The sequence below is a fragment of the Mangifera indica genome, chromosome 11 (genome assembly GCF_011075055.1).
Source record: "Mangifera indica cultivar Alphonso chromosome 11, CATAS_Mindica_2.1, whole genome shotgun sequence".
Lineage (NCBI taxonomy): Eukaryota > Viridiplantae > Streptophyta > Magnoliopsida > Sapindales > Anacardiaceae > Mangifera > Mangifera indica.
The window spans coordinates 2,016,494-2,043,180 of record NC_058147.1 but is presented as its reverse complement, the minus strand read 5'-3'; the positions used below and the strand labels follow the sequence as shown (position 1 = coordinate 2,043,180).

General features: G+C 35.9%; 5 protein-coding genes and 1 long non-coding RNA gene across 7 annotated transcripts; 3 read left to right on the top strand and 3 right to left on the bottom strand.

Moving 5' to 3' along the window:
* Window positions 1-1,122: 1,122 nt before the first annotated feature.
* LOC123229616 (proteoglycan 4-like) lies at window positions 1,123-2,868 on the top strand. Its single transcript, XM_044655540.1, has one exon. The coding sequence runs from the start codon at window positions 1,123-1,125 to the stop codon at window positions 2,866-2,868; it is 1,746 nt and encodes a 581-aa protein (XP_044511475.1).
* Window positions 2,869-3,135: 267 nt separating this feature from the next.
* Window positions 3,136-6,173, bottom strand: LOC123229499 (tubby-like F-box protein 5). Its single transcript, XM_044655352.1, has 4 exons — window positions 4,857-6,173; window positions 4,674-4,761; window positions 4,088-4,220; window positions 3,136-4,003 (listed from the first exon to the last, which is right to left on the bottom strand). The coding sequence occupies exons 1-4, from the start codon at window positions 5,244-5,246 to the stop codon at window positions 3,331-3,333; spliced, it is 1,284 nt and encodes a 427-aa protein (XP_044511287.1). The 5' UTR covers window positions 5,247-6,173; the 3' UTR covers window positions 3,136-3,330.
* Window positions 6,174-11,843: 5,670 nt separating this feature from the next.
* Window positions 11,844-14,240, top strand: LOC123229026 (eugenol synthase 1-like). Its single transcript, XM_044654581.1, has 5 exons — window positions 11,844-12,100; window positions 12,196-12,330; window positions 13,237-13,474; window positions 13,564-13,767; window positions 13,883-14,240. Exons 1-5 carry the CDS (start codon window positions 11,918-11,920, stop codon window positions 14,047-14,049), a joined length of 927 nt encoding a protein of 308 aa, XP_044510516.1. The 5' UTR covers window positions 11,844-11,917; the 3' UTR covers window positions 14,050-14,240.
* Window positions 14,241-15,952: 1,712 nt separating this feature from the next.
* On the bottom strand, window positions 15,953-17,199 carry LOC123229328. Its single transcript, XR_006504857.1, has 2 exons — window positions 16,601-17,199; window positions 15,953-16,509 (listed from the first exon to the last, which is right to left on the bottom strand). It is a non-coding gene; the product is annotated as an uncharacterized LOC123229328 (long non-coding RNA).
* Window positions 17,200-17,967: 768 nt separating this feature from the next.
* LOC123229327 (protein RER1B-like) lies at window positions 17,968-20,402 on the bottom strand. Of its 2 annotated transcripts, XM_044655077.1 has the most exons (5): window positions 20,246-20,380; window positions 20,036-20,103; window positions 19,314-19,702; window positions 18,498-18,678; window positions 17,968-18,327 (listed from the first exon to the last, which is right to left on the bottom strand). In XM_044655077.1, exons 3-5 carry the CDS (start codon window positions 19,679-19,681, stop codon window positions 18,274-18,276), a joined length of 603 nt encoding a protein of 200 aa, XP_044511012.1. In that variant the 5' UTR covers window positions 19,682-19,702; window positions 20,036-20,103; window positions 20,246-20,380; the 3' UTR covers window positions 17,968-18,273. The 2 variants fall into 2 exon arrangements, with proteins under 2 accessions (XP_044511012.1, XP_044511011.1); XM_044655076.1 differs by lacking the exon at window positions 20,036-20,103 and having other exon boundaries at window positions 20,246-20,402.
* A 786-nt stretch (window positions 20,403-21,188) lies between these two features.
* On the top strand, window positions 21,189-25,637 carry LOC123229326 (gamma carbonic anhydrase 1, mitochondrial). Its single transcript, XM_044655075.1, has 5 exons — window positions 21,189-21,495; window positions 22,317-22,460; window positions 23,978-24,103; window positions 24,207-24,358; window positions 25,075-25,637. Exons 1-5 carry the CDS (start codon window positions 21,381-21,383, stop codon window positions 25,348-25,350), a joined length of 813 nt encoding a protein of 270 aa, XP_044511010.1. The 5' UTR covers window positions 21,189-21,380; the 3' UTR covers window positions 25,351-25,637.
* Window positions 25,638-26,687: the final 1,050 nt, after the last annotated feature.

The following is a 26,687-nucleotide window of genomic DNA, read 5'->3' as shown; positions in this document are numbered from 1 at the left end:
AATCCTTTTCCCAATAAAATTTCATATCAGTAGTACTTTTCGTAAGTGATTAGAAAAATGGAGAGAGAAGCTTTTTGTTTTTGTTTTCATCTCCTGGACCTTGGTACCTTGCTTCATTATAAGTCGAAGGTAAGGTGGGTTGTCTTATACAGGAGACCAAAAAGTAATGAAAGTAGTTATTCCCCAATTCTCTTTCTTTTATTACCTTGAAGCTTTCCTTCCAGAAGTCCGTGCTGGATTGTGGGAATTGGCCACTCCAATGTAGTCGACACAATCCAACACTTGAATACAAAGCTGCAAATTGATTCTTGCTTTTTTTTGGTGCAAAAGATAGAGAATTTTGCACAGCCTTTATGTATTTAGGCATAAGCGTCCACCTCATCATTCTTTAAGGGTGGATTCGATACAGTTCAAATCGAATCTATGACTCGGTTTGAACAATGAACTTCGAGTTAGAGCTCCAATTCGATTTAAGATCGATTTGTTTGTGTCATCTAATATGAGTGAAAATTTTATATTGCTGGTGATACTATCTAACCATCCAACAACATTATTCACCCCGCTGATGGTCTTCAATAGTATTGTGCACAAACTCGAACAAATTCAAGCTATACATTATGACTTTAATACAAGCTGTTCCCCAAGCAGAAGTTTGTCTACTTCTGTCAGTCCACCACCTGCCCTTTACCCGGTCTAAATATTCATTTCAAAAATGAATCAAGCTACTCTTTTTATATATTTATTATGCGTCTGTCCTCACCAATGATCACAGGATAACGTAAAGATGTAGGAAAATATGAAAATATGGCATCTTGGCAATGGTTTTGGAGCATAAAATCCAGAACAGTTGCCAGGACACCGATGAGAGACCTCAAGGAAACTAAAATGAGATGCTTAACCCGCCTGAGAGGGAACATCTGTCTCAAGAATCCTTTTCTTCTCATATTCAAAGGCCAAGCCTTTCGAAAGCTGAGTGTAGTTTGTCAACTACAAGACACTTTCTAAGGAATCAAATACTAACATATATAAACCCTTACTTCCGTCAATCTATGAGCAACACCTTCAACAAGAACCAACCAGTTTCCATTTGTATATCTGTCTTTCTTCTTCTCTTGATAATCTATGGCTGAACAGAGGCAAGCATTTCGCTTTCGGCTTCCTTGGCTGTCAGCAATTGCTGCTCCTCCTCGTCCTTCTGAGCCCCCAGTTCAAGTCCCACCACAGCCAACCACTACCTCTACCCCTCAGCAGCCACCTTTTCGGCCTGCAGGGATAGCTCCCTCACGGCCTCCACCCCCTGCACCAAGAACAGAACCTCAGCCACCACCAAAACCAGAACCTCAGCCATTACCATCTCGTGCAGCCACTGAATCAAGGGTTGCTTCCCAACCAGCATCACCAGCCCGGGCAACAACACAGGTTAGGGCTACCTCTGTACCCCCATCTCCATCTCGCACTGCTTCGCAGATCCAATCAACAACAGAAGCAGCCCCCCAGCCTCAATCTTTAGATCGTCTTGCCACTCGTACTACTGATCAAACATCACAACCCTCTTTACCATTGCGCAAAGCTCCTGAGCTGCAGCCATCACCCTGGGAAGTATTTCAGCCACTCTCTCCGCCAAAGAAATCAGAACCTGCACCACAACAGACTTCTCAACCTCCTCTTAGTCTTATCCAACCCCCATCATTTGTCCCTCATGAGCAAGAACCAAAGCCATTCAGATCAATGAGGCCATTACAAGAACAGCCAAAGACAGAACTCGAATCTGCGATTGTATCTGAATCTCCATACCAAACTGCAACCCCCTTCAAACGTGAAAAAGTGACAACACAGGCAGCACAAATATCAGTTGGGGTTGCAGCAGTAGCACCAACTTCTGTGGCAGAAGAGAAGAAAGCTGTGGGAGAATCAGTGAAAGAAGGAAAGCCAGAAGATGGAAAGAAAGATGCAGTACATCAAGTGAAAGAAGAAGAGACTAAAGAGACAATTGATGAGCAGATGCGGAAGGCACTCACTAAGCTTCTTACAGGGGCATCAGGTTCGGGAACTCAGATTAGAGCGTTACTGACTTCCACATTTCAAACTGGGGAAAGGAAGCGGGAGGAGCAAGAAAGTTTTGATAGAAAGAAGCCATTGTCAACCTCCGACTCTGATGAAGAGCAGATTAAGACTGTGAGTTCAACACATCTGAAAGACAGCAGTACTAGAGGTGATATTCAACGAAAAACACCACTGCACAAAGAGATCAAGGATAACATTTTGCAGTTTACGCAAAAGCTGACCTTACTGAATTCAAAGCAGATGGATGGAAAACCTGTAAGTATGATAACCCTAGCAGGTGAAAACAGAGGAGCATCCATGCTCATAGGCTCAGAGTCAACCCAAAAGGATGGCTCAGTTCACATTTACCGTGGTTATAGGATCAACTCAAATGAAATCCATGAATCTACTACTGATGGAGAAGGAAGCTCCAAGGAACGAATTCCTGGAGATCCCATTGTCAGAAAAGATCAAGAAAGAAAGGTGTATGTCAACAGTAATATGCAGAGCACCAATAACTCAATTTTGTTGGAGAGTTCGGTCAATGAAAGAAATCCTGGTGTTCAGCTGGATATCTCTCACAACCAAAAAGAAGACACCAAGTCAGCAATTCAGCTAGAGTCCATTGAGACACACAAGGCTGAGTTTAGCATCACTCCAGCGCAAAATCTTACCTATCAGCCCACAATAAGAAGAGAGTACCTCAGAGGGCTTTCCATGGAACCAAGCGACTCAGACCCAGATAATCCTGAAAAGCCACAAAGTCATGCATGCCTCTACAACTGTGGGGAGAAGGGCAAAGATAAGGAGATAGTGCTAAACTGATCAAGTTAGACATGCAAAATACATTCACACAATGATACAATAAAGTGACAATAAGGATGTTGTATCGTCCACAAAGTAGTGCTTTGAATGTATATTTGCTTTACATATTATATCAAAGAAAATGTAATCTGTACTGTACTTGGCAATCTCATATCAATTTTCAATTACACAAAGCTTTTAATACACAATTAACAGAACCAATTTGAGTCATGCAAAACTATAGATAAAATTTTCAAAAGTCATAAAGCTAACATACTCTGGGATAAATGTCATGGAATAGTCTTTCTGTCGATCATTGGTATATTTGGTAACATAAATTACTGTTATCGCTGTAGTTACATAAAAGAGATGCCTACAGACAAAGATGTTCACAACAATGATCAAAGCCTAAAGTGCTTCCATCGAAACCTTTATGTACATAGAAATTGGAGGGAAGACTAGCATGAGCATGTTCCCAGTTGATCATTCACAAGCAGGTTTAGTGTCAAAGCTGCTCAAGCAGATTGCAAAGGCTTGGAAGGCAGAGAGGGGATAACGGTAATCCATAGTAAAAATGTCTTTTCCAATTTTTCCAAATTGCAAAATTACTTTTTCTTGTTCTGCCACCGATATATTTTGGGATGGCTCTGCTGATACCACTAACTGAAAATTCTTCACAGAAGCCACTGTAACTCGTCCTTTGAAATTTAGACACCAACACTGCAATTGCTCATGCCATCTAGGAGCTTTATTTTTCAAAACCAGAGGATCCCTAGTGCTAAGGATTGATTCCAGTGGCTCAGCGAGGCTATTGGAGCTGAATCCAATAAGTGGCTTCTTTCCCTTTGATACTGGTACAGTACAAAATTGCTCATCACAAAACTTTGTGAATTCTGTTGGAGTAGGAGCTGTGCCCTCTTCTTGAACAGCAGAGATAGGAATTGAATGCATGGTGCATTGCATTCTCCTTGGGCCTCTTGTACGGAAAACATTGAGCTCATAAGATAAGGTGGCCACACTATAGTTACCAGCAGGTATGTTTGGAGTTACTTGTTTTGGGAAGATCTTTTGCTGCAACTTACAATTGGATTGGATGGCAGGGTCACATGGAGGCTGATTGTCGTAAATTGTGAATTTGGTTCCAAGGAAATTAGACCTGTTCAGAATTGGATGATAAATTGCATGAAGAAAAAAGGACGCATCATTTCAATGCCAAGAATCCTTCAAACCTTGAACTTACCTCAGTTTTCCAACATAAGTACCATTTGTTTTGGTGAAATCCTCTCCAACTAAGGATATGAGAAAATCAGTGCTTGTTGCCTTTCTGATTTTTCTTGCTGCCAACAGCAATTTACTCGTATCACCTGAAAGAGCTGTATGGAATCAAAAACATAAGCAAAAGGATATTAGCTGTTGAGGCAATATATTCATAAGCTTTTTAAAAAATTGACGTTAAAGAAATACATTTAGTAGAATATTTGAAAAGAGAGCGTGATCATCTCAACAAAGAACATTATAAAAATAAAATAAACAAGTGAAATTTTAATAATAGATTTCCTGGAAAGTTCCATACAATGTATCATACATGGAGCTAAGTTAATACAAGGTAGCTAACTCCAACACTCAGCGTATCAATCCTCAAATTAGGCCACTGTGAGAGAGATTACAATCAATTGAAAGATATAACAATCATAGGAAATGATGATTAACCAGAACAAAAAGTAGAATCTATGCAATTAAGTTAAAAAAATGATAGTTTTAAAACGGTGCAAAGTCAAATTTATCAGAAACAAGAGAGCACAACGCATAGGATTTGCAATAATTACCAGGGCTGAGACCAAGATACAGTCTATATGTTCCAATCGGCCTTTCCCTCCTAATAAAGCACTGGATAGGAGCATCTCTCGGACCGGGCTACTCAAAACCCACAAACACAAAATCAGGAACGTCTAGAACAATACTCAAAGACCAAACAGACAGCAGATGAGAGTGGATAAAATTAAAGTAACCTGCTTTAGAGAAATGGGAAAAGAAAGTAAGCCGCATTGCTCAGGAGTCCTAACAAGCTCCTTTGTAATGGCCCTCCAAGACTTACAAACAGAAGCACAAGCAACGACATCCCTCCTGGCAGGCCAGGAGGTCTCACTGCCTTCTACACGTTGAATTATGTTAACAAGCAATTCGGGGGGAATATATGCCCACCGGCTCTGACAAATTATCACTGAAGACGAGGTAGTAGAACCTTCAGGAGCGATATATGACCGCCCCCGCCGTATCGAATTAAGATTTCCATCAGAACTTCTCCTTGATATGCTTCCCATACCATCTCGCAGATCCTTGAGCTCACGAACAATGCTCTTCAACACCATTTTTTCACCAAAACTTTCACTTTCCACCATACAAAAACTTAATTGAGGTCAGTTTGCCTCGCGGATCAGGTCTTGGTAAGCTGTATGTAGATTGAAATTTGAAGGCAAGATCAGCTGTATTTTCAGAAAACTTTCACTCAAAGTTTGGAAAGCTTGAAATCTAAATGAGTAGGGATGGAGTAGACAGGCATCGAAAATGGGAAATGCGAGAAGAACAGTAAAAGAACTCCAGATCTAGCACGAAAATGGAAGAAGATAGTTTCGTGTACCAAATGAGAGACAATTTCACAGGAGATCACCAAAGAAGAGAGAAGAGGGGCAGTTTTGACAATAGAGAAAATAAAGAAATTAGAGAATGGCTAACATGTCCTAAACGATTTAAAAAACCAAAACGCCACCGTTTTGGAGGTCACTCCCTCTCCATCGGCACCACCACCTGCGACTTTAGTAAGAGGCCTGCCGCTGCCCAGCGACTGCCACGAACCTTACAAAGAGCTTTTCTCGGATCCCGATTTCCCATCTTTTGCCATTTAAACTTTATTAAATTTTCGAAATTTGACCACTCTGTCTTTTTCGTCGGTTGGGTGCTGCACCGCAGCAGTAGGACCGTCTGCTTCGATTTATGTGATTTCAGCTGCCCGATAAATAAAACTTCGAAATAGTGCAAATGGATTGGCGTTTCATAATAATATAAGTAGGAGAATTAATTGATTTTGGCTTTGGTTCGAGGTATGAAAAAATGGTGGATCTTTGGCTATTTTCAAAGACATGACATGACGGAGTTATAAAGGCAACTAGTCAAATTTCCAAATCGATTAAGGTCTCTGTTAAGAAGGTCTAATCCGAGATCTAAAAGACAGTCGAGGGCCCGTTCTCACAGCCATGTCTGTAACTATAAAGTCCTTTCCCCGACAATTATTTAGTAGGTGAACTCTCAATCTCTCGCCTTCACCTCCTTCGCCCTCCAAAAAGTTTACATACAAATTTTCACAGGCGTTGTTGTGACACTAAATTAAGGCCAAAAGAGTTATTTGCTCACAAAACCCCTCCCCCCTCTTTAAATTCTTAATTAGAGTTATTTAACAAAAATAATTAAAAAATCTAAAATTTATTATATTTTTTCTTTTCAATGTCAAAAATCTAATAATTTTCCTCATCTAGAGTTTAAGAAATAGTCGTTTCCCCTGTTGGTCTTCCCACCTCCTTCTTCTCTTTTGGTCTGTCTCTTTCCCTTTTGCTCCTTCCATCTTTGTCTCGGAGATAAATAAACAACCTGAAAAGGTTGGTCGATGACCAAAAAAGAATGAGTTATTGAATAAAATTTTAGTTTTTTAAATATTTTTTTGTTAAATAACAATTTTACTTTTAATTTTAACTAAAAATAAAAAAAAATATGAGTATTTAAAATTTTAAAATTTCATTTCTTTGGCGCTTTATTAAATCTCGAAGCTAAGTCAGCCTTTTTATTTCAGGTCTACTGTAGAAACTAGAAAAATTTAGGTTGAAAGTGAGAGTTTTATTACTTATTGTGTTTGTTCCAACTTGACCCAAGTTATACAATTGACTCTTACAAATTTGAAAATATCACAAATTTAATTTAATTTTGAAATATTTTTTAAAAAGATTTGAATATAGTTATAATCTTTTCATTGCCACTCAAATGAGACTCCATCAATTGTTTTTACTGTACAAAAAAATTATACGTATTTACTTTAAATATATAAATAGATATATATTTTATATGTATTATTATATAATTAAGTAAATATATATATATAAATATATATTTATTTATGTATCTAAAAAATATATAAATAATATATTATTGTGTGCATGTGGACTATGCTAAAACATCATCCTACGACACTCGCTCTCAACAAAATGCATGCACGAGATTGATAATTTTTGATTGGCCAATAGACTTATTTCCACCCAAAGTATATTGTTTTCTCAGATTTTCACCCCTTAATTTTAAAAATTTTATTTACTTACTCATAAGTGATTAAGTCTATTAATTTTAAAAATAAAATATTATTTTATGTGTAATATTAAAAATAAATTTAAATTTTATTTCTTTTCCCTCTTAAAACCCTAAAAACTAACAATTTTCTTCCTAAATCAAGTTTTAAAAAATGGCATTCCCCCCCTAGGTTTAGTTTTTCAAACTTCAATGACATCGTCGACTGTCTCTCCCTTTGATTATCTCTCTCCTCTTACTTGAACCTCCGACTGACATCGATTGAAGTCGAATAAACAAATATCTCATCTTCGTCTGGGAAGATGATTGTCTTCCCAGAAGAAGACAAGGAAGACACTTGTCTTATTCTAAAAAAACGATATTATTTCCAAACAAAGATGAGATCTTTATTTTTTTGACGAAGTTTTTTGTCTTTCTAACTTTAATTAATGTTGACCAAAGGTTTAAGTAAGAGGAGATAGATCGTCAAAGGGAGAGGAAATGTTAGGAGCAAGAGACTATCAATAATATTGTCAAAATTTAAAAACTAAATCCTATAAGATAAATATTAATTTTTTAAATTTGGTTTAAAGATGAAATGATTAGTTTTCAAAGCTTCAAAAAAAAAAAAATTTTAAAGAGTTATAATTTGTTAATTTAAATTATTTATAGATAAGTATGTGAGATTTTAAAAATTAAAATATAAAAACTAACGAAAACATCATAGATTAGGTGGGAGTAACCCTTTGGCCTTCTTGATTTGGTAATATTAAAACTTAAATCCATCCTTAAAGTAAAATATTAAATAATTAAAGTGCTCACACGTGGTGAAGCGGGGACCATTAAGAACAAAGCGGCCCACGTGTATGATCAAGGATGTGAGATGGCATGGTGGAGTGGAGCCCTCTCTTATCAGAATTCTCATCTTTTGTATGTGAAGATAAAGAAGAGAACAACGGGAGGTAGACGATGATGATATATGATGTCAACAGGAACACTGCATCTGTGCTTGTGGCAACCAAAAACTCTTCAGAGTCGATGTCAGAGAGGTGGCCAGCAACACTCAGATTCGCACGTGACCCTTCAACTTAAAAATATTTCACTTTCCCAACAGTGCATGCATGTGGGGGGACGACCAGAGTTCATCTTTTTCTTCTTAACATAATAATAAACCCAACAGTTGGCCACCACAATAGTCGCATCTAGTCCTTTGTTTTTGTTAGTGGAACCCGCTTATTTTGGGTAGGACAGAGAATAAGCGTCTTCTTCCTATTTGTGGTTGATCAGAGATTCAGAAGTGTTTCTGTACGATTTAAGCATTATTGTGGCTAAGACGACTGACAACAGAGACGTTCACCAGAAAGAAAAAGGGACCACTCACCGACTTCTTCGTCGATGCTCGCTTATATTTGCTGCACTTTTGCATGAAACCACATCGAGACCTTCAACATCTCCAGAGACATCCAAACACTTTTTCCTCATAATTATTGAGACTGATTCTCATAAGGAGATACTTTTTTCAGACAAATATTTTGCGTGCACAAATCTTACGACATAGACGTATGTAATACACAAGTGTAGAAACAAACTAATAATGCAAATGTTGATGGAAATTATCAAAATAAGCACTGGTTTATGAGTCCAACTAACTCTGATAAGCCCATCCCGATAAAAAATGCAGTGAAATGTGGAGCCCTTATGCCAACTGTGGGCTGAGGTATTGAAGTTGGTTAAATATAGGAGCCAACAAGGATAGACGGAGGTGGCAGGCAGGCACATAGAATTAATTGAAATGATGAGCATCTTCGACGCGGATAAGATAGGTTAGGCTGCCAATGCCATTTATGGAGCTGTATATCCCCACCTTCTCTGCCAAGTTTAGAGGTAAAGCCAGCTAATTTTATGTTGTGACTTGTACCCAAGTTGAGTACCTACACACCAAATCTTTGTTCACATAGCAGCCCACCATTCATTCTCAGTTCTCTGTGTTTTTAGCTCTTTAGGAATTTCAGCACACTGGTAGCTTGGAATTTGAGATGTTCACATCACACGCCCTGTCTTACTATTAATGAGATATCCAACTTTTAATCATTCTAGCCTTTTTGTTGATAAGGGTTAAAATCCGACATACGACAGGCCTGGATCATACGCTATTGTCCACGATTTCGGCACATTAGGCCGCATGAGATAATGGGTGACCAAGAGCTTATACCGACCCAAGACCCTTGCCTCCTTGCTGGTGTGGGATTGGAATCAACATAGCCTCCAAGGGAGGGGCTTGAGGAAAGTTCACAACTTCGTTCCCACAGGCAACGTCATTGTTGATGATGACGCACATCTGATACATGATAGACCAGGCTGTAAGGTGTTGTATTGTCCATCGATTTTGACGCAAGACCGATGGAGCTTTTGCCCTGAAAATGTTTCTCATGAGAGAGAGGACGACCAAACATATACATTGATCCAAGGCCCTCCGACTCCTTACCGATGTTCTTACTCATTTCCTCAACATCCTCATTGAAAAGTTCTCTGGTTACAATCTATTCCTATCTATCTCCCGACGCATATTTTGATACATTGCTCTCATCTTTTTGCCAAAAGTTAAAATTCTGGAACCCTTTTTACGCATACCATATATACATACCGTGCGTGCTAAATTGGGCCTATAAAAAGAAAGGAGTAAATTGTGTGGGCTCTAACTTTACATGAAACCCAACTCCCCTAAATTCAGGCCATAACAGCCCAATATGTGGACTGCTATGCATATACGGCTGGATTTGATATGGGCAATCCCAAGGAAAGTTAACTTAAAATCAATTCGAAATCAATAAACAAGACTCAAATTTGATTAAGAAATAATATTCTGTTCGAGTTAACTTAATTGAGCTAGGAGCAACCGGGCATTTCTACATGAACCTCCTGTGCTTGAATGCAATTCCAAGGCTTACGCATCTCAGTTCCACATTGCCAATCTTGCAGGCTGCAGCTTCCAGATCGAGAATATGAAATGGTACCTCTTTTTATCTCTTTCATGAACCAAGAGTGGCAGGGTAATCAGATTCATATATTAATTTCTGTTGTTATTTCATTTTTTTTTTTCAGAATAAATTCAGTTGCAAGAAGAAAGTGACAAACGCAACCGAAATACATAATCATGCTTTCTTAATTGTTACTCAAGAATCATGTTGCCGTCCACATCATTTGAAATCGACCAACCCAAAATCAACTACGCTTTGTTGTCCCGTCATTGATCATGATGAAAGGTTAAGGCTGTCGCCTCTTTTTCTGTCGAAATTATACTTCCCGGTTCTGTGCTTTTAGACCATCCAGCCTTATCCCCCATTGAAAGTATATTTAAGCGTTCTCATTGATGATGAGGTTTTCTGGTCCCTATAGATATAAGCCATTCAAAACCTCTTGTCGAGTATTCATTACTAAATCTTTGTATCTAATTCCGTGTAAAATAAAATTTATAAACAAATATAAAAATATCTACTTTCAACCCTTTGACAATATATTTAACAAGTTCGAATTAATTATTATAAATTTAAATTAAATTTAAATTAATTTATAGTTAGATTCGTTTCAAATCTAACTTTACATCAAATATGGTGTTAAGTGCCAACTTAAGCAGTTTCTATGGCAATTACCGTTTGCTATTTTCTTAACAGTATTTGAGAAATAAAAGAAAAAGGAACACTTTTGTTTGGATGAACTTTACGAACTTTATTAGAAGGTTCATTCTCAGGAATTCTCTTTTCAACTACTAGTAGGCACCACAACAAAAAGATTAGCCGAGGTAAAAGCTTTAGGTTGGAGTTTTTATCACGATTATAAAATTTTGATTTATCTGATATATTAATTAAGAATTCGATCATTATATTTTAAGTTTATCTATCTAATAAATATGAATATAATTTTCAATTATCAAAAGAATTAATAATTTTAAATTAAAAATAAAAAATTAATACATAATTATATAATAATATAATATTATTGGTATTCAAATTATTACTCATTATAAGTGCAAGACGGAGCTCTGCTTCTCCGCAAATATGAGTTGCTTCACCAATACTCTTAGTTGACTTTTTATTTTTTTGAAGAAAAAATTGTCATGCTTATGTCCTCACCTAACTCAAGATAAGGACTCCTCAACCCACATTTGAAATTAATCTCATGACATCCACTAATCAAGTAGATGGCCATAAACCATTCAACGTGTATATGAAGTTGAAATTAAAATGCATGAACCCAAATTCATATAATAAAGTATATAAAATAAACCTTAAAATAACTACATTCTTGATCATATAAATCTTATATTAAAAATTTATATATTTTAATATAAAATCTAAGTTTCACATTTTATATTTAAAATCATATATATTATATAACTTATTTATGTTTTATATTTTTTAAATTTTAAATTAAATATTTAATAATATATTTTAGATGTTATTTTATTTTTAATTTTAAATTATTTAATTACGTAATAACAAACCATCTGAATCTTTGAATGGGGAATATCGTGGCTATCACTCCTATAACGGCATCTTCTATTTGCCAAAACAAAAGCAACCAACCAGCTGTAAAATCCATAGAAACTTCTATCAGTTTCCAAAGAAAAGGCTTTTCTCCCAGCCTAACCTATAAATATAATGTATGCTCTTTCACTCCCATATCATAAGCTTCCACTGCCTTTCCTTCAGTATTTTATATACCTGAAAGCTTGAAATTCTATTTCATGGCTGAGAAAAGCAAGATTTTCTTCATTGGAGGCACTGGCTACATTGGAAAGTTTATTGTGGAAGCTAGTGTAAAGGCTGGCCATCCTAGCTTTGTTCTGGTTAGAGAGAGTACTGTTGCTGATCCTGTGAAAGGACAACTTGTTGAGAAATTCAAGAACTCGGGCGTCACTTTGGTTTATGTATGTGTTTATATGTATAAATTTCTTTGTTTGAGCTGGTTTTGTGCTTGTGATGAAGAGTGAGTATATATATATTTTTTTATATAACTTTGCAGGGAGATCTTTACAACCATGAGAGCTTGGTGAAAGCGATAAAGCAGGTTGATGTAGTGATTTCAACAGTAGGCGCCTTGCAGTTGGCTGATCAGACCAAGATCATTGCCGCCATTAAGGAAGCTGGTAATGTTAAGGTTGGTCTCTTTCTTTCAGCTATTCACATTTCATCGCTATTCTAATCTTAATTGTCAACAAGATATGAACATCCTGGGATTGATTTAGTAGTATGTAAAGTAGTGTGTTTTGAATTACAAAATCTAAAAATAAAATCATAACAGATTGTGTATCCAAAATTAACAATATAACCAAACTATCAGGCGAGGCCCAAGATGTCATATTGACCTCTCCACATTTTATTCTGGACTGTGTCCCTGGTTAGCTCATGTTTTACGTAAGTGGATGGAGGTGGTTTGATTTCTACCACAAATTTGGTATAAATGGAGTATGCTTTGCAGACCCCGCCCCCAAATTTGAGGCTGGAGGGACCAAACTGCGGTAGGATCAGACTGTCTTCATCGTGTTGTGGGAAAGAAAATGATACTAATGGAATGAATTATTTGCCCATTGCCTCCCAAGTGTCATGACTAAGAACCACCACTTCATTGTGGAGAATATTCTTACCATGATGGACATCCATCCACATCAATAATTTTCTCAACATTAAAAGAGTTTTATTAGGAGGGTGTATCTAATTTGAACTAACTCAATTTAAATTTATTATTTAGTTTGAATAAGTCAATCACAAATTAAAGTTTTGATTTTATAACTAGAATAAAGATTGACTCATTTATTTATCTAATGATACTGTTTATTTTATTAAAAACTCTATGATAATTTTATATGTCAATTTAAATGAATTTGAAAATGAATTTGACTTGTTTGGATGAAATTCACCCCCCTATTAAAATACCCATTTAGAAAAGTATAGAAATATTTTTATGAGAATGATTAAACTATGATTGAGAAGACAGATAAACCAACACAACATAGTGATAAGGTCAATGGCCCTTGTACAATAATTCAGCATTTGAATGTTTCAGAGATTCTTTCCATCAGAGTTCGGAAATGATGTGGATCGTCAGAATGCAGTGGAGCCGGCAAAATCAACATTCGCAATCAAGGCTCAAATCCGTCGTGCTGTTGAGGCTGAAGGGATCCCCTACACTTATGTGCCCTGCAACTGCTTCGCTGGCTATTTTCTTCCTACACTTAGCCAGCCAGGAGTCACTGCTCCTCCCAGAGACAAAATCACCATTCTTGGAGATGGAAACGTCAAGGGTATTTTCAATTTTAACCGATGAGGCAGAAATTTTAGCATCAACATTGACAATGGTTCATTGAATATTAAGATGCCGTTTTGTCTGCAGCTGTTTTCAACAATGAAGCAGACATTGCGACTTACACCATCAAAGCTGTGGATGACCCAAGAACACTGAACAAAGTCCTCTTCATCAGGCCTCCTAAAAACACTTACACAATCAATGAGCTCGTCGCTCTGTGGGAAAAGAAGATCGAAAAAACTCTTGAAAAAGTCTATGTTCCAGAAGAGCAGCTTCTCAAGGACATCAAAGGTCAGAATCCCAGTTTACCAATTCTTATTATGACCATTTTTTTCTTTAAACCATAGAGGCAATTAACGTGGTCACAGCTTTAATCTGTAAACTTTTTTATACTACAATCTTGCAGAGGCTCCATTCCCGCTGAACATTCTACTGTCTATCAACCACTCGATTTTTGTTAATGGTGATCAGACAAACTTTACAATCGATCCATCTTTTGGAGTGGAGGCTTCCGAGCTGTATCCTGAGGTCAAGTACAGCACAGTGGAGGAATATCTGCAGCAATTCGTTTGAGGAAATAAAATTATCCAAGCTTTAATTAGCTATTACTGAAATAATTATGATGCTGTTATCATTTGTGATTTCAGCAGGGGAGCGTCTATTATGTCATCCTGCTCTTGTTTTCTTCGAATCTAAGACTGAATCATCTCAATGCTATATATACATATCGAATCTTATGGTATGATAAATTATATTTCTTTTTACTTTGTGTTCATGAGTCGCTTGAGTGGTTGGATTGTTAAATACCCAAACCAAAACCTTAATTGATACATTATTATTAGTATTCATTATAAATGGGTGGTCAATTAATATAAGTATAAGTTAACTATTAACAACACATGGTAACCGAAAGAAACATGCTGTGTCTGGTTTCTTTCTATCTAACTGGAGCTTGTAAGGTTAAGGTCAAGTGGTTTGTTCCAGATAATAGGTTGTAATTGAACCAAATCAATTCAAATAGTGTTTGTCTGTTGGAGATTAAAGTTTCACATCTAATAAATACAATATAAATGAGTAGTATATAAGTGTGAGAGATTCGATTTTAATACAAACCAATTAGTTTTGTGTAATATAAGTTTTAATCACCAATAACTCATCAACAAATCTAATAAATATAATATAAATGAGCGGTACGTAAAAGTAGGAGACTGAAACCCATAAATGTGGAAAATTGAATCTTAACATAAATTAATTAGTTTTATTTAATATGAGTTTCACTCTCTACATTTATAAATAATATAAATAAAAAACTTAAAGCTTATTGAGTTAGAAAGCACTTGCCTCAACTTGATACAAAAATAGTTAATTCAAACTTGACTTAAAAAATACAAATTTAAAATCTTTAAAAATTTATTGATAACTTGCGAACTCACTAATTCGACCAAAAGCAAGCAGAAACTCGGCTCATGCAATCAGCTCGTCCCAATTACCCACTGTTTCACCGACTCAACACAAACCACTTGATTAGCCATTTCCATTTTCGGCATTCATGGGGTTTAGAGAAAATTTTCTGTTGGAAGAAAGCTTAAAAGCATATACAATTGCAAATAAGAGTAAGACAATTTCGGAAGCCGAATGGATCAGTCTGGAACTTTCATGTTGCGGGCGTCATAAGCGAAACTAATGGAAAGATTTAAACCTTTGAAGCCTCTCAATTTTTGGTTTCAATAAGGGCTGGAGATGATACCAAACTCTCGGCTCAGTGTTTGACTCGAACAAACCAAATTCGAACTAGGGTAGAGTTAGTTCGAATCTAACAAGTTATCAAAAAATGTCTTGGGTGACTCTTCATCTTATCCAGTGATTTCCCCCCTTCTTCTGCTTATTCTCCACGATTCTTCTTCTTCATCATCTTCAGCAAACCTTGTTCTTTTTCTCCGGTACTTTTCAACTGTTTCTCTGGCGACCTCATTGCCAACTTAAACTCAAATTAAGCTTTTCGGATTCGAATCAAACTCAGATCAAACCCTCTTTTAGCTTTAATTCGAATCCACTCCTAGCAACAATGGTACAAGCCACAATGAAAAAATCATTATGATTTAGTTGTGTACCACAATTCCAGGGTTGCCAACAACAAAGTTGGTTACAATCAATCATCGACACCTTGTCGCAAGTAGTTGGCTGGCTCAGGAATGAGATTACACTTAGACAAGTTTGGCAAAGGTGCTTGATCATGTCATGGCTGAAACGGAACACCAATGAACTAGATTGAACATTTTTTTATTTTTTCTTTTATAGTACTCGTGATTGATTGCTGAAATATTAATTAGTCAGAGCAGCCTCGTCAAGGGAAGACTGCAGCTGAATTCTACTCGTTCTTTCTTTATCATGTTCTCCATTTTATGTTCAGATACAAGAATCCTGAACGTGCCCACCACTCTGGCGCCCCTGTATTGTCAATTGCCCATCTGTCATCTTCTCTTATGTTGAATTTGTTTTTTATTGAAGAAGAAGAAGAAGTTACAGATAGTGAGCGTCGGCTGCAAGGTTCCAGAGTCTGCGCCTGCACCAACTGTTCTTCTATTTATTAAAAATGTATAACTTGGTCTATGGATTTTCAGGAGCAGCCATGTTTACAAGCTATAAGATTTCAAATAGAAAAGAAAGAATGCTATAAGCAACCAATTTCATCATCTCCTAGTTTTTGCCGAAGCAAGGAATATAACTTTAACAATAACGTATAAAATGGCTCTTTTTCAGTATGCACACATGGGCTATTTACAGCTACAATAATCTCATTGATCAGCTTCAGCACTTGATAATAATAATCTTCAATTCCAAACCTGAGGGGGCTCCCTGGCGGTCTCGTTTCTTAATTTTGAAAGAGCTTTTCAGTTCTCGAAGCTAGTTCTAGTGCCGGTGCCGGAGCCGGAGCCGGTGCCGCATCCGGCCACTGAGTTGCTAGGGTCTTTGCATATTTCTCTAAATATGTCATCATCTTCCTGGCGTTAATTACTCCTTCACTCACTTTCCCTGCAAAATAAATCAAAGAAAACCCCCAATATAAGAAACAACTAATTTGAAACTTGATTGGAATTATATAAATCGTATTGTAGTTTCTTACCATTTTGATCAAAGTCGGCCTTGGAAGATTCTGACAGGAGAATAAGAGTAGGAGTGACGATTGTGAGAAGAGCCCAGAAGAAGAATATAAGAACATAAGCTCTCGTGTTCATTTGTTTGCTCGGGAAAAGTGATGCAGCTTTAGAGAATGTTCAGTTTTTTTATTCCAAGTAATGAGATGAGAGAAGAAGAAGAAGAAAAGAGAGAAGCAAAACTATACCATCACGGCTGGCCATGTTTCAGGAACACCCTGTCTTATAAAATCCAAAGCAACTAACACCAATTTGTAAATATTTATCCTTTTTCAACCACACAAGCCATTTTATTATTAAAAATATCAAAATATGATATTTTTCGTTGTTTAGTTTAGGCAGGGATTCAATGCCAGCCTATTCTGGAGTCAGCTTGAATTCACACTAAAATTATAATACGAAACTAGAGTTTGAATTCATTTCAATTGGTATATAATATAATTAAAAAATTACTAGATGATGATTGATATTATTGGCACAATAAAATCGAACAGCCAAACGAATCAAAATCAAATCAAATAATTAAATTGAATTCGAAATTAACTTATTTAAGTCGAATTCCATAAGAGGCTGCGGTTTAGTTGGTAAAGAGTTGTTATACCGGTAGTTGTGTGATTAGACATCCATCTGGGATCTCAAGTCAATTATCGGCAGTTGCTTCATTGAAAGTGATTCTCTAGTACACCCAACCAGTATTTGCCACATCACAACTGCACTACCAATCATTAATTCTTGATGGCACTCGAGGTTGATTAGTTTTGAAGTTTTTGATTCCATGCTGGCTCTTGGAAATTGGAAGTCTAAACAAAATCCTGTTAGAGAAAAATTTCGAACCAAACAACCGGGGGAGAAGATAACCCCGAACAAAATGCGAGGAGGATAGTCCGATGCAAATAAAGGTTCCTCGCTATCCAAAAAGGGACAAGATCTAGCCTCCACTAAGAGCTGCAAATCCCATTTGTAGACAAATGGATACATATATTCTTTGATCAAAGAATGATAGTGAAACAAACTTTGAGCAGAATACCAGTGGAAAATTGATACTCCAGACTTCCTTTCTCCCTGGGGACTGAATAAACTACTTGAAATCTGATCTTGCTTTCCAGTAAAATTGAATGCAATCTATCATTGCCTTATCACAATGCTGCTTATATATAGTCCAAAATGGGACTAGACGCTTACTATCACTGTGTTAACTCCAATCGTAGGGATAATGTATGTGCAGATAACATGCATATACCTGACACTATTATTGGCAATAATAACAATGCAAGATGAAATAGCAGTTCCATTTCAGATAAAATGACCTTGAAACTTCTGCAAGGTGATCAATGTATTGATAGCTAATCCTAATCCTGATTTCTTTCATTAATCAACAGTAATACTGAACAAATATATTTTCAAGGGAAAAAAAGGTGCAAGCAAGCCAGACCCCACGAAAAAGACGATAACCCTAACTCATTCTAAATACAAAGTAGATGTAATCTTCAGCACATATATGAACTTTTCATTTGTATTTAACATGAAATTTGTTCCATCTAAGATTAAAAGAAAAATCAGTAAGAAAAAAAGTGGAGGTGCAAGAATATGGTGGCTGCATAATTCCCATTTTCCTCCAACTGTCAAGAAATACACACAAGGCTCAGTCTCTTGGAAGACTACTGCTACTAGCAGCAGGCTTTTTCCCGGTATATCTCTGTAAAAAATCACCAAAACAGGTTATTATATTTCATTAAGAGAGCCAAATGGAATAAACTGTCACCAAATGCCTCCACACATTTTGAAAATATGCAAAAAGTGTAGATTCAGGAGATGGTGCCAGAAAGCTGGGTTAAAGGTACTATAACAACAATTCAGATCTCTCACCTGCTTCCCAAAGCTGAATGGAACATATTTATATTTGATCATGTGCATGATTTGGCGCTTCATGGTGAGGACAAATAGAACAATCCAGTAACAGAGCAATATGGGCCAAAAAACAGGGACATCAAATATAGAAAAGAAGGTCATAAGGAAAGCTATGCAGAAAGCCTTTGTGATGGCATACCTGAAACAACAGAAGAAAAAAAAGTTTATACCTTCATTTGAACCCATAAAACTCCAACAAGAACAGAACAATATCAAAAGAAGAAGGGAGATTGACTCAGCAACATCTAAACTGATATTTTTAATCATTTGAATGACTCGTTATACTCCACACAGAATACAAAACCATCTACAGCCAGACTCCGTCAAGTTAACATTAACCAGAATTTAAAATTGGCACTGACAGAGTTGGGGAACAAAAGTTTCATACCCTATAGCAGAAAATTATAGGTGACCTCTCAGTAAGCAAAAATATAAAATGATAAACTTTATGTACAACACTGGAGAAGAACAACAAGGCTTAACTTCTTTATTCACCTAAGTAACCCGAATAATTAATATGAATGAAATGCTACATCAATTATATTCAAATTACATATTTGACAAGCTCGTATAAGTATATACAATGAATTAGGGTACCAATATTGTTGAGGTGCACCCAGTACTTGAATATTAGTAATTTGAACACTTAATGTTAAATGGGTGTGCCAGAGAATATGACATGACAAACATAGTAATATCATATCAAAGAAAATTTATTAGAAATAAACAAACTACTTTATTAAAATAAAGTGATAGAACAAGTAATTAATTCACCAGAACTTGAACTCCGGAAGTCGGCGAACAAAAGGCCTAAACTCATCTGACCCTTTAGTAGGCAATGAAGCTCCATCCAAGGCTTCAAACTCTGGATCAATCTTCGGTGACAGAAATCCAATCAAAAGATTCAGTATATAGATTCCTAATCCATACATCACAATGTAAAACCCTTGAATATAGTAAATGCGCAACACATAAATTGCAGCAGCGGCAAGAGTTCCAAGCCATCTCTGCATCGGATGTGGAGTTGATCGATCCAGATAGTACTGAAACATCCTTGAGAAATCGCTTTTCCACTTAGCAATAGGGGCCATAACAGAGGCAGCATCACCCCCTTCCCCTCCTCCTCCTCCTCCTCCTTCCATGGATATTAGGTTCAAAATTCTCTGCATGCACAGAAGAAGAGCATATAGCTAACACCTGAGCAATACTTACACCATATTTCATTATTCCAATACGTTTTGTTTATCAAGAATGAGAAACCCCAAGTGACGCTACTGGTTCAATAAGCTTAATTTCGTGTAGCATTCAGCATTCTAGCGAATCATATGGAAAATAGTAACAGAAACTTTAGAATTCGCTGCCGTTTTAAAAAATTATTCTCATGCTATCCCAACTACCACACAACAATAAGTGACGTTTAACTTAAGCAATATCATGTCTACAATTAGAAACAGTGACCTCAAAAGGAATCGAAAGATAAAAAGCCCGGTCGATACCTTAAAGCCAACCCTATAAGAAATTCTTCAACAAGAAACGAAAACCGGCAGCGCCTAGATCGATTAAACTTCAATGCCCATAAAGAATTAATTAAAACAGGTTAAATCCATACAAATTATCAATGAATTAGGGGTTCTACAAGTTATGTAAGTATAAAATCATACGTATAGTCTCACAACGACATAAGAGAGGATAAAATGACAGCTTACCTTCAAGAAACGCCAAGTTAGGGTTACAGCAGCAAGAGGATCCCTGGACCTGAAGAATTTGAGGTTTTATTTTATTTTATTTTTACCAATTTCGTTCAATAAACTTGCAGAGGACCAAGTCCTATGTTAGTCTTTCGATGGCGATATATTTTCCGTGTGATATTACATTTCCTACCCACAGATTTGTGCTAAAACTTTTCAAGCCATTGAAAGGATAAATTGTGATATACACCCGTATAACAAATATCTACAATGGTGTATTATTATATAATTAAATATTATTTTATTTTTAATTTAAAATTATCGATAATTTAATTGCTAGTTTTATTTTGACAAAAAACTTCTATCGCCACCTATGATATCATTCAAAACTAAAAATAAAGACTTAAAACAAGTTAGAATAGATTAAAACAAATAATCACGAGAGAGAAGAAGTTTCAACTAATTTAAAAACTACTTTTCAATTAAATGCGAGATGTTTCCGAATAGAAAAATAAGAGTGAGTTTTCAGTTTCAATAAAATTATGTATATATATTTTGAGTATATAAAATAGGTACATAAATAATATGTAATTATGTGATTGGATAATTTTAAATTAAAAATAAAATAATATTTTATTATATAACGACATATTATTTATATACTTAATTTTTTGTCATTAATAAAGATTTTAGACATGAGATTTATAATGGATGGAGAAAGGAAAAAAAAAAAAAAAAAAGACTAAAATAAGAATAATAAAAATGAATGGGGGAAAATAATTAAAAGGTGAATTATTAAAATATATTTTTGCATTCATTAACATCGCAACAAATTTTATTAATAGAACTTGAAGATAGGCAGGAAAACTGAATTTTGAACATTAAAGGGTGGAAAAGTCTCAATTGTCAAACCTTGGGTGAGAAATGGAGATCCACCTTAACTTAACTTCGGAATTTTGGATTCATAAGATTTAATGTTATCGAGTCTCAAATCCCCAATTTGCCCTCCCAAGGATATGCGATATTCTTCCACCGGAGCTCAAAGCACAACGGTATCGTTTTCTTCTCCAGCCTGTTTCCCCTGAAACTTAAAAGCCCAAACCCCACTGACTTTTGCCGTACCTTCCTTTACTTACGCTCTCACCGATAAAAAATGGGAACCCTTGGGAGAGCCATATACACTGTTGGATTCTGGATTCGCGAAACTGGCCAGGCCCTTGATCGTCTCGGCTGCCGCCTCCAAGGCAACTATTATTTTCAGGAACAAAGTAAGCTTTTCTTTGTCTCTATTCAATTCTAGATCTCATTTCATTTAATGGAAAATTTTAATCTACCTCCTCTTTCCATTTTAGGCCTCTATTTATTACTTCTTCTTGTAAATTGCGTTTAGTTTTAAGTAATGGTAACGACGTTCTCCTTTGTCTAGTACTGTAGGGGTTGGTAGATTATTAAATTGTCGTAAAGTTTACGCGTGGATGGAGTGTGGTTATTTGAAGAACGAGCTGTTTTTGTACAGACATTGAGTTGCTTGTTTAGTGTTTTATGTGAATATGTCTTCTTGTTAGTGGGACTACATGAGAATTGCCGCAGTTCTCACAAATGATGATGAAAATTGAAAGTAAAATGTTATAATATCATTTGTAGTAGCAAATCTATTGTTAGCTGATATTTATGAGACTTCAAATACGCCATGAGAACATTTTCATAAGCTCATTGTAAGATATTAGTTACAGGAGATGTTCATGATGTTCCCTCACTTTAGGAATATAGTGGTGTAGCAACTAAAATCAATTAATATGGCAGAAAAATATGCATAAAGTTTTTCAATTTTACTCCATGTGCTCTTAATTAGTAGGATTATATGGAACCTAAAGGAAACTATTAATCCTTCAAAGCCAGGCTGTGTCACTGTGGAATTCTCAGAGTTTCCTGGCTTGTCAAACTCATATATGTTTTGAATTTTACATTTTATGTCCCCTCATAGTTTGCTGTGTTTTCTGACTTAGTTGTAGCCTGTAGGATTGGGGCTTTACCTTTCTGTCCTTCTATTTGGGTGCATATGACCATCTGTTATCTCTTTTTGTTTCAGTGTCTAGGCATCGAACTCTGATGAACATATTTGATAAAGCTCCTGTGGTTGACAAGGATGCGTTTGTTGCTCCTAGTGCCTCTATCATCGGGGACGTTCAAGTAGGAAGAGGATCATCTATTTGGTATGGGTGTGTTTTGAGAGGTAAGATGCTTTGTGTAAGACTTAATGTTTGCTTGTGCGATGCATTTAATGATCTTTTTTCGATTGAGACATCATATGTATATTTGTTATACTGATTGTGGTAATACTTTAGGATTGTGTTAGGAACATTTAAAACATAATAAATACTCCGATATGAAGCAATGCCGACAACAAAAGATGTCTACTCCTCCCAAGGTCGTAGCCTCCCAATTAGCCAATGACCGTTCTAAACTAAGACAATATTTTTCTTCTTCCTTTTTTCAATCCTAGCGCCCTTTATATATACTACTCATACCGAATACAGGCTTCATATCTACCCAACCCCCTTTATTTCACTTAAATATTCGTCCTAATCAATTATAAATTTATCTTAATTAGATAATATCATAATCTTCAAATTCAAATCTCAAATATTATTGTAAATATTATCATAGTCAATATTAATTAATTACTATTATCATCTAATCCTAATTGCTTGCTATGTCTATTTGAGATTTTTTTTTGTGTACATACTGTAATTTTGGTTTTGTGTTTTAAAAATTGCTATGTTAAGTTTTTCTTTTCGGTCTTGTTTCAGCAGATGCATGATCATGGTGGTGTTTCTAGGAATGCAGGCATTTCTATGTCAAAATGGTCAAAAACTATCATAATGTAGGATCTTATAATATTTATGGTGTGTTCAAAATGCTGTCATAATGAAAACTGTGTGCCTCATTTTGGGTTTTTGTGATGTATGTGTGTCAATGATATATCTTATATTAGAAGTTGTAACATCTGTGGATCTGATTTAGTTGGTTTGATATCGTTTTAGTGTTAATAGCCTTTTGAGTAAAGATTATTATATTCTAATGAAACGGGACAAATTTTATGGAAGAGTTTCTTTTTTTTATCTTTTTGGAAAATATGGAAGTAGTTCATAGAGGTTTTATACAGTTTTAAGCCATTGTTCTCGTTCTTGAGTAATCTGTGATGTAGTATTGAAGCTTAACATTTTAACTACTAGTTAGTTTCCAACATATAATTTAAAATCTTTGTATGTGTTCAGTTGTAAATCACCTGCTCGATAGGCAGGTGATTTAAGATGTGCATTCTTTTCAGCATGCAGATATATAAGTGAATTTTGTAATAAGTTGGGACTTCTTTAACTGTTATATCCATAATAGATAATTTTCAGCTTGCATTTGCTGGCTTTCTTGTTACATTTCTCAATTCCCAAGAATTTCACCAAAATTTCAGCACTATGTCACACATATTAGAAACAACAAAAGGCCAATTATAAAAGGGCTTTGCCAGACTTTTATTTTGAAGCTACGTTACTAAATTACAACCTTATGACAGAGCCTCACTGAATTCAATCTGAGCACCTCCCCTCACATTCCTTTGCTGGGGAAGCTTTAATTTACTTCACATTACTTTTAGTTCAACTGTATGTGAATTATAGGTTAGTTTAATGAAAATGTTGGGAGTTTTTATTTGTAGGTATTGCAAATGATCGTTTTAATGTTCCTTGTGTGCAGGGGATGTAAACAGCATTAGTGTTGGAGCAGGAACTAATATACAAGACAACTCACTTGTGCATGTGGCAAAGTCTAACCTAAGTGGGAAGGTGCTACCAACTATTATTGGGGACAATGTTACTGTAGGTGAGTGGTATGTCTATAGCCATATGTTCGACATGACCTTAGCTGGCTTCATCTTTTGTTTTTTTTTTTTAAAAGATTATGATCCAAGATTTTAACTAAGCAGGCCATAGTGCTGTTTTACATGGCTGCACTGTTGAGGATGAAGCCTTTGTGGGAATGGGAGCAACTCTACTCGATGGTGTTGTTGTTGAGAGACATGGGATGGTTGCAGCTGGATCTCTTGTGAGGCAGAATACAAGGATCCCTTCTGGTGAGGTATATTGGCAAGAACTCTCTCACTTACACAATTTTAAGGATGAATGGTCTTATTTGGTTTTAACTTATTGTGAAAAGAATTGTGATCTATATATCAATGATGAAAAAGTTAGTTGAAAACAAATATTCTGTTGTATTTTCATTGTTAGTAAACAGTTAGCTCATAATGCTTACATGCATATATGAGGGATAGCATCTGATTAGTGGATGGGATAGATAGCCATCTTTGCTAGAATGAAGCTTTGGTGAAAAACAGTTCTCTGAACCTCTTGAAGTAGGCTGTTGTGGTCTAATATATCACCGAACTTGGAAGTATGATAGACATGACATGACATGTTGATAAGTCAATCTGAGAGGGACATGATTACTAAATTTTCAGCTTTTCTGAAATGATCCTGAGTCTCAAACAAGGTGAAGGGTGAGTTCTTGATCTCTTTAGGTAGAAATTGACATCTTGTTATATCATTTTCTTTAACAGAGCACCAAGGGTTTTGTTGAGTGATAAAAGACCCACTTAATTATAATTTTATATCTTGGTAATTTCCTGAGTTCCTGTATAGTCTCTTTCTTGTTTAGTGAATTGTACTGAAAGTAGAGATTTGTTTTTCACTTTGGCCAAATCAGCTAGTGTTCAGATTCCATTGACTTCTCCTTAAGTGTTGTTTTCCGTAGTTATAGATATTAATTCATGAAATTTGTGACACTACATATCAAAGGTATGGGGAGGCAATCCAGCAAAGTTCCTGAGAAAGCTTACTGATGAAGAGATATCCTTTATATCCCAGTCAGCCACCAATTATTCCAACTTGGCACAGGTGCATGCTGCTGAGAATTCAAAGCCCTTTGATGAGATTGAGTTTGAGAAAGTTCTTCGCAAAAAGTATGCTCGTCGGGATGAGGCATATGACTCAATGCTAGGTGTTGTCCGTGAAACTCCCCTAGAGATTACACTTCCAGATAACATCAAAAATCCAAAGGCCTTGCAGAAATGATATTATTCTGTAGCTATTTCTTGTTGAATTTGAATATTGAAATTTGAAGGAATATTTGTTTTACATGCAAATACATGGAGAGGGGGTCATTCCAATTCCCAATAAGACCAGATATGTAGGGTAGATTTATGGCTCCTTGTTAGCTAATGCATTCTTCTGGATGTTTAAAATCTCAATTTCTGCTCTGCTAGGAACTAATACCACAAAGCATCTTGTATGTTGATGTTTTGTCTGGTATTTGAGATACTTATTTTTGAGATGATTTTTCAACTGTCGGCACTTTTTGATCTTCCTGTCGTTGTTGGATGTGGCACAATGAATTGGTATTTCGACGGCCCCCAAATATATAGCATTATGCTTTCGCTTCCTGATGAGCTTGCATACAGTGATGAACAGGTTGATGTTCTTCTACCATGCTTTTGTGAAATCAGAAATTCAGAATGTTTTACGATAAAATTTGGCCTTTGCTTGAGAGGCGCCTCAGGTTTGGAGACTACTTTATGCTCACATGATTTTAATTGGAAAGTATTATGTCAGATTGGTGACCAGAAGTGAAAAAATGTTTGAAATTTGTAACTTTTTGAGAGCTCAGCTTAAAACCTAACTTTGTTTAGCATTTGATTCTTCTCCTTTCATCGTTTTCAGTTTCCTTCTATTTGCCCAAAGCTACTACGCTTTAGTTATGTTTACAGCAAAGGAGGGCTCACTTACTGTGTGCTACTAATTTGTCATGGATAATGCTTTGATTTGTATCAAATGTGAAAGCTCTGATTGCGTGGGTGGTTTACTACGATATACACAAAAGACAACACTTTGTATTTAGCCCAAAACAATCAAAGATTCATTGCTTCTTGGCTCATCGGGTCCTCCAATGGAATTGAAGTTTTAGTTTGACAGTTTAATTTGAATTTGAACATTTATCAGCTATAATCTCTTTGACATTACCATTAATCTCTTCAATGTAATTATTTATCTCTTTGATATTACGGTTAACCAATTTGAATTCCAACTTGGATTTAATTCGGAATCTACAAAAGCAAACCTAACCCATGTGTCTATTTGGCAATCATTATGGTAGTCCCAGAGTCGGAATCGACAAAAGCCGAAGGTGCAGCTCTCCGTAATTTCAGGTGAGGTGCCTCCTGCTTGAAACGACAAAAAGGGTCGCCCCTCTCTAATCATACAGATCTCCATATATTCCTCTCTCTTTCATTTTGTTTGATTTTCTTTGTACCTTTGCCGCCATATACACCTCGTCATCCATTTCAAGCGCCATTCTTTTGCGTTCTTTGTTTTATTCACGGTTTTTTTTAAATATCAATGTTGATTACATGTCA

Excerpts from the sequence above, each read along its gene's own strand:
- LOC123229616 (XM_044655540.1), top strand. The coding sequence starts at position 1,123 with ATGGCTGAACAGAGGCAAGCATTTCGCTTTCGGCTTCCTTGGCTGTCA.
- LOC123229499 (XM_044655352.1), bottom strand. The coding sequence starts at position 5,246 with ATGGTGGAAAGTGAAAGTTTTGGTGAAAAAATGGTGTTGAAGAGCATT. Across the intron at positions 4,221-4,673 it reads GTATCTTGGTCTCAGCCCTG|CTCTTTCAGGTGATACGAGT; the intron begins GTAATTATTGCA and ends GATTCCATACAG. Across the intron at positions 4,004-4,087 it reads ACTTATGTTGGAAAACTGAG|GTCTAATTTCCTTGGAACCA; the intron begins GTAAGTTCAAGG and ends AATTCTGAACAG.
- LOC123229026 (XM_044654581.1), top strand. The coding sequence starts at position 11,918 with ATGGCTGAGAAAAGCAAGATTTTCTTCATTGGAGGCACTGGCTACATT. Across the intron at positions 12,101-12,195 it reads CGGGCGTCACTTTGGTTTAT|GGAGATCTTTACAACCATGA; the intron begins GTATGTGTTTAT and ends ATAACTTTGCAG. Across the intron at positions 13,475-13,563 it reads TGGAGATGGAAACGTCAAGG|CTGTTTTCAACAATGAAGCA; the intron begins GTATTTTCAATT and ends TTTTGTCTGCAG.
- LOC123229327 (XM_044655076.1), bottom strand. The coding sequence starts at position 19,681 with ATGGAAGGAGGAGGAGGAGGAGGAGGGGAAGGGGGTGATGCTGCCTCT. Across the intron at positions 18,679-19,313 it reads CTTCCGGAGTTCAAGTTCTG|GTATGCCATCACAAAGGCTT; the intron begins GTGAATTAATTA and ends CTGTTGTTTCAG. Across the intron at positions 18,328-18,497 it reads CATTCAGCTTTGGGAAGCAG|AGATATACCGGGAAAAAGCC; the intron begins GTGAGAGATCTG and ends GATTTTTTACAG.
- LOC123229326 (XM_044655075.1), top strand. The coding sequence starts at position 21,381 with ATGGGAACCCTTGGGAGAGCCATATACACTGTTGGATTCTGGATTCGC. Across the intron at positions 22,461-23,977 it reads GTATGGGTGTGTTTTGAGAG|GGGATGTAAACAGCATTAGT; the intron begins GTAAGATGCTTT and ends CCTTGTGTGCAG. Across the intron at positions 24,359-25,074 it reads CAAGGATCCCTTCTGGTGAG|GTATGGGGAGGCAATCCAGC; the intron begins GTATATTGGCAA and ends TACATATCAAAG.